Raw genomic sequence first — 9,152 nt, forward strand, 5'->3', positions numbered from 1 at the left:
ATAAGTTAATGGACATTGATATTATTTTAATTTACAGTGTGTTATTTTCAATATGGATCATGCTTTTTATTTCTGGGCAGAGGCATTTGTTCTACAGAGACATTCCAGAGACACACCCAGACAGACAGCTGAGTCCACTGCCTCATGACTATGACTGGACAGATGAGCCAAAACACACCAGCACATGATGATGGCAAGATACCTAAAATGTGGAAGTAAATAATGTTGCAGTATATTGCAATAAATGATAATAAATGATCCAATCCATAAACATTGCAAAGTGTTCAGTAGTCCAATCATTGTTTAGCCTATTGCTTATAGATATGTATTGTTCACTTTTTTAATGGGAAACATTGGTTTTGCTGAAGTCATGTTTAGTCGTCAATGTTATCACTACTTTCCATCTTTGCAGCACAGTATTGTATTATGTGGCCTATGTCAATCCATTGCAATAAATGGATTAAATTAGATTGCATACTATATTGATGTTGAAAATGCAGGTTCCAGCAGAATCACAATTACATAAGGTAATGTACAGAACAGAACACATTACTAACATATGGAGCGTTATGTAGACAAAGGGACTAAACAGGAGTCTAGGAGACAAGATGGTGCAGGCCGTATGGTGTTTATCGGACAGATCTGGCTGGAGGTGAATGCATTCCTCTAATTTCAGATCAGAGAGGCAGATTGAAAGCAACTCTCCCGAGACTTGAGGAGATTATGTCATTTGAGCCAAGTGCCTGTCTCTGGTCATTACTGTAAATGAGCACTGCACTATTTCCAATATAAGTCACATAGGCAGTAGATCTGATTTAGCCTCTGTTTTAAGAAATGGAGGCCTACTGTTATGGATCTTTATGGAATTCAAAATATTTTACCGTGACCTTATTACTTCTGTACTGCCAGCAAGCACTTTTCTCAGAATTTTCATTCAATTGTCCAGTTATGTTATGTCTTAAATAACACAATTTAAATAAAATATTCTAAACGGGTTAAACCCCCAGCTGTGTCTAAATTAAGACTGCACAGTGAAGATTATGAGTTTTTCTAATTCTATCATGATGCTCTAACATTCTTTCAAAGAATCCTTCAGCTGAAGCAGATGGCAGACACAGAGGCCAAACATGGGGCAGTCTCTATGTAACAGTGAAGGAAACCACCATCTGTGCTTTGGGAACGTGCACCCATTAAAAAAGAATAATGAAGCTGAAATCAAGTTTGTAAATTAATTTGTTTTATTTATTTAAATCAGGTCCTACGGCCTTAGGCTAAAGGTCAATAGAGGGAGATGAATGGACAAAGGCTTTTTGTTTGGAGTTGCCATGTTTTGTGAGGGTTTATTGGATTTGAACTGAATAAGATAAGTAAAGAAACAAGTTGCCAGTTTCATTATTAAGCTTAAAGGCTAATGGACTGTATAACCTATAGCCTTAAATAAATTAGATCATTTTGGAGAATAAAACAGCCTATAGTTAATTGTCTAGAAATGCTAATTTGTCATGATATTAGTCCATCCATCGTTGTATTGAGATTATTGCATTACTCATAAGTGATTGCGTCTTTGCCAGAGCACCCCAAGGGACAACTGGCCCTGCATTTTTAGACCAATCAGCTCTGGAGAAGGCGATCATACTAGAATAGGCTGCGATAGAGCGTGCATTACCAGGAGGACGTAGCTGCGACACTGACGAGGCGAGAGCGCAACGATGACCCAAAGGATGCTGTGAATTAGCTTTATTATCTTCCATTTCAACAGTTATCGGACAACAGGGCAGCTACAGCGCGGTAATAATGTCGAAGATGAGCGTGATTCAAGCGGGGAAAGAGGCGGATAAGAACGGGATGAACGAGAATAGCATTGGTTCTTCCCCGAGGCTCCAGGCTCCGAGCGCGCAGCCTCCACTTGGCACCAGCCGGACCAAAGATGCCCGATTCCAGCTTCAACAACAGCAGCAGCAGCAGCAGCAACAACAGAGGCACCACGGAGGCTCCATGGTCAAACAACCGTCCTGCAACGAGCCCGCGGATGTGGTGAGGCGGGCGTTGGACTTCAAAAGCCAGGGGACACAGTGTTACAAGGATAAGAAATACCGAGAGGCGATAGGCAAATACCACCGCGCGCTGCTGGAGATCAAAGGGCTGTGCAGGGTGCTCGGGGACCCGGATAGTGGCCCCAAGTCCCCGTCGTCGCTGCTCACCACCTTCACCAAGTCCAGCAACACGCTCACGGATGAACAGAAAGGCGCCATGGAGACTGCTGAGCTGGAGTGTTACAACAGCCTGGCAGGTATGGACTGGTGACTGTGATGTGACCATAACTACCTATCATAACTTATACAGTCTATTGGAAGGTGAATAAAAAGCATGCATCCAAATAATAATGCAGAAAAACTGAAAAATATCCTATGGAGCTGTATGTTTTATTGAAATACTAAAAAGCCAGTTGACAATATAACCTAAAACAACTGCAAAATCACATGTTATCTAAGCTATACAAGGCATTTCCATTCTGGTGCTGTCAGGAGAAAATCACAGTGAAATGATGATGATTAATACAAAAGCTGACATAAGTTTTAGAAGCCTGAATGTTTTTGCTTATTGTAGTGAAGCCTGTGCATGTGTAAAGTCACAATCAGCCTTTTTCAAATATAGTAACATCCAAGTGCTATTACTCCTATTTGCTTCTCAAACCTGTGCAGACAACTGGTACCTTCTGTGCTGGAGGTCAGGGGTCAAAACTCCAATGCTGAGTCAAAACAACATGTGCTGATGTGAAATCTGAGTCCGACGCTTAAACTGGGATAAAAACGTACAGGTTAAATATATTCTTGCAGCAGTGATGAAACTTGAAATGCATAATTTTGGCTCTTGCTCATAAAATAAATCAATACCCAGACTGATTGTCAAATTAGTATTGCCATTACTGTTGTCATTTGATCAGATTTTCAGAAGTTGTATTAAAGTGCAATTAAATAAACTATTCTTTTCCATATGTATAAAATGTGTGATTAGTTAATGAGATGATAAAAGAGAAAAGAGTTCAAAAAGTAGTATATCAGTGCAGCTTGTTTTTTGTTTTATTTTTCTTCTTTTTTGTATTGAGCTTTTTCCTTCCATTGAAATTGAGTTTGAAATGATTAAAGCATATGTATAATTTCGTATTTATTTGGTGAACACGTCTTGAACCAGATAACACCGGTTTTGTGTCAGTTCCTTGCCTTGCCTTACGTCAGCCTTGCTCAGTCGACGTCATTCACCTTTTCTCGTGACAGAAGTCTCTTTAAAAACAGTGAGATCCAGGGAATACTCATGAATTATTTATACTTGTATGAGTCACTCTCTGTACAGATACCACTCACCACTGTGGTCTCTTTATAATCACATATACTTGTGCATGGTGCTGTACCCCTCCTTTGCCTCAAGGTCCCTCATTAAAGCTCCTATATTCATCAGAGAGAATTAACCAGAGTAGGCTCTTATCTCACGCTATCGGGAGCAGCTAATTTAGTCCAATTTGTCTAATAAAGCAACTGTGTCAGTCTTTTTAATTAGAAGAATAATGTTTTTTCACCAACATGAGGGCTGGTATTTTTAGTTGGCCAGTGTTATGACGATATTGTGTCAGATCTTACAGGTTCTCTTCAGATTAGACAAGTTCCAATTTAGTCTAGGCTCTATGTAGCTGATGGTGCAGTGCTTTGTCATTTATTATTTCAATTGCACTCAGTAACTGAAAATAATTTTGACCTTTAACAACCGTAGCCTACTTAATGAGGGCAGTTCTGTTAACACACATTTTAAATTGCAATACATGGCATCAGAACGTTTTTTCTGATAATAATGAACACCACTTTATACTGATATTTACAAAAAAAAAAGTTATAGAAAGATTATTGTTTGACCTTCTGCTGCTCATGTGTTTCCAAAAAAGAAAAACAAATGTCCACATGTATAAATTAAGGTACATACAAAATATATTGAGCACAAATGCTACTACTAAAAAAAGTTACATTCTACTGGTACCGGGGGAAAAAATCCAAAAACTAGTATTAAAAATATGTTTCTGAATACAGTTTTGATGTCTGGTGGGTCCTGGGAGAGCACATTAGAGTTACAGGCAGTTTCACATCATGCAAAACTCTTCTGCAAAAAATAGTATATAATTGGATTTATAAACATTCTATATAATTGATACTAATACTACAAAAAGTACATGAAAACAGCTTTCATTAAAGTACTGTTGACAGTCGTACACTGTATTAACCTGTGATGTGTTGCCTCCTTAGCGTGCCTGTTGCAGATGGAGCTGGTGAACTATGAGCGAGTCAAAGAGTACTGTCTCAAAGTGCTGCACAAAGAGGGCAAGAACTTCAAAGCACTGTACCGATCTGGAGTGGCCTACTACCACCTGGGCGACTACCAGAAAGCCCTGCACTACCTGAAGGAGTCACACAAGCAGGAACCATCAGGTAAAGACAAGGACATGGGAAAGTTTGCTGACAATCACATTTAATAGGATCATTAAACACATATTTTGAAATGTATTACAATATCCATAATGGAAGTTACTTGAAATAACTTTAAGCAGCTCGTTCTTACATACATTACATGAAGATAATGCCTTGTTCATACTTTTTTTAAGATATAGTGTAAATCATGGGTTAAAGGTCCTATATTACACAAAATTGACTTTTGTGATATTTAAGCCATGTTATAATGTTGTTAGCTCCTCAAAAACATACATGGAGTTGTGTTTTGTTTCATTCATGTTTGAGTAATCCTGCATTATTAGTTTGTCTAGATCTCCAAAGCTCAAAATGCTCTGTTCCACCTTGTGATATCATGAAGAGGTAGTTTCAGGTATATTGTTACAACATTATAACTTAGATCAGAAAATAGTGTAATGAGACATATACAGTATAATTGATTATTTTAAATCAAAACATACTAATCGGACATGTAGACCTCTGCTCTGCCTGGAATCTAATCATTTAGTTGGAAAATTGACTTCTGCACTCATTGATCCAATGACTCATTTGGTAATATGAGCAGCTTTTACTGCACTGACGCTTTGATAATCTGATTGATTCACTTTATATGGGAATGTATAGGGTGTAGTTGTTGTTGTGTAACCTCTTAAAAACTCTGTGAACAAAATGACATAAGACATAATGGGTTTGGGGTAAATGGGTGAGTCAGGCCGGGTAACAACAGAAAGAAAAGCTCTGCAAAACATATTGGCTTTGCACTTGGCCCCAACAGAGAAACTCTCTGAAGCTTTAATACTGACTGTGTGGAGCGGGGCTGATAAGGGGATTGTAGGTACAGCTGCTCATGTGAGCAAAATAAGTAAAATGACAGTATACTATATTTGAATGTCAGAAAAGGACAGTGGGAAAATGTGTACATGCATTACTAAAAATCAGTTGAAGTCTATCCCTTTCAAGGATATATGAATATTATAATGAGACATAGGAACATGAATTACCCTGTACCAAACAAAAAGATACGGTAAAACAGTAGCAATAACAACTCATCACATTTACACTGTTTGTTTATTGTTAAAACTGTTTGTTTCCCTAAAATGTAATATGGTACCTTGACTTGTAAATAGTTAAGCATCCATCATTCTGCAGCTTGCCCTTACCGCAGATGGTTTCCCAAAAATCACAAGGAAGGACTAAACCAGCACTAAGCCAGAATTAAACCAGACAAGACAACACAGTAACATTGCATTCATTCCCAGTAAAACGTTAAACTTTATTACTGAGAAAAAATAAACAAACCATCTCCCTGTTTTGGTTTTTTATTGCAGACACCAACGTGATCCGGTACATCCAGTTGACCGAGATGAAAATTCGCCGGAATGCTCAGAGGGAGAAGGAGGCCACATAAGCACTGCCTTTTGACAACTTGATTCTCTCATATCTGAAAATCAACCCAGTCTCAACACTTCAGACTTTTCAAAGACAGTGGGTTCGAAATCCCACTGCAAATCTCTTTAAGTTGAACTTTTGCCTTGCACAACAGCATCCGGTTTTGTGATCTTACACCATTGTGAGCTTCAGGCTTCTTTAAATAACTGTGCTACTTTACTATACCTTTACGAGCCGGGTGGGTTCAGTGGGGATACAAAAGATTGAATTATATGTCCCTATATGAATTTATTCACATTTTTGTAACATGTAAACATACAAAGAATGAGTTGAGTGTATATTTAAGTTTAGTACTGCCATAACAGTTTGAAGATCAACAAGTTAAGTGAATTAGTGAGTCTGGAGAGCAAGTTTACATTTATTTAACAGATTTGATTTGTTATAAAAGGAAAGATACTGACAGGACTTAAATTATACCTTTATTATTACATTATTATAGCTAGATGATGGTGCACAGCAGATAGGAACACAAGCCTTTAAAATCCAACAAAAGCTTCTGTAGAGTAGAAAATGACTGAATTTACATAGTGCACCACAATTTGTTGCATAGGCGCCATCATACAGGCTGCACGTGTAAAACAATGCTTAGTGACTTATTTTCTTCACAAAGCATTTCTATCACAACGTGCTATTAGTTTCAACAATATTACTCAACACAAGAATACACCGCTATTGTAATTTTCAGATGCGTTTTCTGTCTATCCTCTGATGAACAAACTTAACCCAAGAAATGAATGCACTGCCAGTCAAAACATTGCACATGAACAGGCCTACACTTGTGATAGAGTCAGGACCAACAACGAGACTTGAGTTCAGCAACTGTAGATAGCACCTGCCTTCGCACAAGATGTCATCACCACAACGCATGACTTACAACTTTAGTCAGCAAGCACACTTCTCTACTACTGTGCAAGAGTTTTCTGACAAATACTTGTATTATATTTGTTGTTTTAAGGTCATAAAAGGACCAAGAATATATTTGTTCTTCTATTATTTTTTTTTTATCGTCTAAAACTTTTGCACGGTGCTTTACCTTTTAAAACCAAACATTAGGTGCTTGGAGTGCGTATTTGAGCACACAGTTGCTAAGTGCAGTTACCAGACATATCACAAACTGTAAATAGTTTATAGAAATGTCTAGGATTTAAAATGGAAAGAAAAGGCAAGCTATATGTGTCAAAGCACTTCACTTCGCTGCTTCTGTATTGACAAATACTGTGTTTCAAGTTTACTGTACGGGTGTAATAAATGTCTATTGAAATATAACTTAGTGGATTGTGGATATTTAGTTTAAATATACCATGCATTTCATAATAATAATGCATTCGTTTTATATTACGCTTTTCCAGATGCTCAAAGATGCTTTAGAATTTGGGCATTATTCATTCACTCCTCACTCCAGGAGTCAGCTTCTGCTGTACCCACAGCTGCCCTGGGGCAGATTGACCCAAGAAAGCCTGTCAATCTGTACCATCAGCCTCTCCAAACACCACTAACACCCACACACCCACACACACACACACCATTCATACAAGGCAATGTGGGTGGTGCCTTGTCTAAGGAGACAATGACAGTTTTGACACTGCTGTCTCACTGTAGCACCTGGTATTCCCAGCAGTCTCCCATCCAAATCAGGCTTTGACAAAGATACTTGGCTACAAATGACCAGAATACCAATCCAGTATGGCTAAAACTAATTTGTACAAGTGATTCATTAGATACCAGTGGGTCCAAGGTTTTGAAAATACATTTTAGTAGTAAATGATAATTTTAGCTTCATTCAGACCAACAAAGACAGCAATGCTCTTTGACATTACTTTTACATAGTTTTACTCAAATCAGTGTTTCAAGTGCAAAAACAAGCCATTCACATACACTTTACCTCCATCAGAACATGAACCATCCTCAGCTTATTACTGGTAACATTGAGCATTCTTCACCCTGTGTTTTCATTTATCAAACTTCCTCAGAAATGCATTCACAATATACATTTACACAAAAGTATTTCATAAGGAAATTCAGAAGTGTTCAAATGTAGGTGATCTTTGCAGCTACAGGGTTATGCAGAGAGCTGTTGAATGAATAAATCTGCAAAAAATAAAATAAAACAGTAACCACTAAAAGATGAGAGGTCAGTTTCAAAATCTATATATATAAGTTATAATGAAAATTAAAAAAAAAAACAAGGACAGAACAAATGCAGAATACAAAGTCCTATACTACAACACACAGTGTAAGACTCAAAGCAGAGTACATGAATGACACAGTAGCATTGAGGTGCCTTTCAAAATAAAGGCCAAGGCATTTGGTTTAAAATGCATACGATTCATTTTAAAAATGAAAATGAATATAATAAGTAATTTGACTAAGTAAACACAATAAATATCTGAAATGACAATGAACGGTTGCTACATGCAGACTGAGCTCAGCCTCAGTGTTTTGGCCCATCACTCTCATGCATCCCTTCTTTGATCAATAATCTAATACAAAGTCATGAGGCAGATGATTTATGGACACAATGTTCCCTTTTAGATGAACACTTTTTTTTTTTTTAAATGGTTCATATTGGTTCAAACTAACTTTTCTGAGTTCAGATACAATCCAACTAGACCAGACACTCTTTTTATAGAGACAGACAAATCACATTGCATTGTGGGTAAGTCATGTGAAGATGTTTCCCCTTAAACTAAACCCCCATTCATAGTATTTTGAGTGACAGGTGACTGGCTCAATACAAAGTTAAATATTAAGTCAACAAACATGAAATACAGTAGTGTGTCTTAAGTGAAAACCTGAAAATTTACATTCATGGTGCTTTCTACAAGTGCACTTCATCAATGCACAATCCTCAAATCCAACAAAACAGTGTAGCTTTGTGAGAACTGATATGTTCATTAAGCACTAAAATACAAACTTACTATAAACTTCAAATATGGGGGAGTGGCAAATGAGTTTGTTTTTAGAATTTGTCAATAAAATCCTAATGGCATTTCTTGGTTCATTCAAATAACTAGAAAGCTCAGATTTTGATAAAAAGAAATATGCACACGTAATTCATCCAAAATATGACAACAAACAATGTGTTTTAACTTGTACTGGATAAACCCATGATATAAAGATTCATGGTTTTAGTTGCAATCTTTACATAATCTTGGTGGAAACAAAAACATATAATTCAAACGGATAAGTCTCAAATTCACATTTTAATTTGTA

The 9,152-nt window shown here is 37.2% G+C and overlaps 1 protein-coding gene across 1 annotated transcript; it reads left to right on the forward strand.

Annotated features, from left to right (window-relative positions):
• The first annotated feature begins 1,654 nt into the window (after nt 1–1,654).
• LOC117390525 (tetratricopeptide repeat protein 9A) lies at nt 1,655–7,922 on the forward strand. The gene is made up of 3 exons (XM_033988278.2): nt 1,655–2,290; nt 4,290–4,472; nt 5,819–7,922. The coding sequence occupies exons 1-3, from the start codon at nt 1,795–1,797 to the stop codon at nt 5,896–5,898; spliced, it is 759 nt and encodes a 252-aa protein (XP_033844169.1). The 5' UTR covers nt 1,655–1,794; the 3' UTR covers nt 5,899–7,922.
• Nucleotides 7,923–9,152: the final 1,230 nt, after the last annotated feature.

This window comes from Periophthalmus magnuspinnatus, chromosome 22 (genome assembly GCF_009829125.3).
Source record: "Periophthalmus magnuspinnatus isolate fPerMag1 chromosome 22, fPerMag1.2.pri, whole genome shotgun sequence".
Lineage (NCBI taxonomy): Eukaryota > Metazoa > Chordata > Actinopteri > Gobiiformes > Gobiidae > Periophthalmus > Periophthalmus magnuspinnatus.

Coding starts and splice junctions, on each gene's coding strand:
- LOC117390525 (XM_033988278.2), top strand. CDS start 1,795: ATGTCGAAGATGAGCGTGATTCAAGCGGGGAAAGAGGCGGATAAGAAC. Junction 2,291..4,289: donor GTGTTACAACAGCCTGGCAG/GTATGGACTGGT, acceptor TTGCCTCCTTAG/CGTGCCTGTTGCAGATGGAG. Junction 4,473..5,818: donor ACACAAGCAGGAACCATCAG/GTAAAGACAAGG, acceptor TTTTTATTGCAG/ACACCAACGTGATCCGGTAC.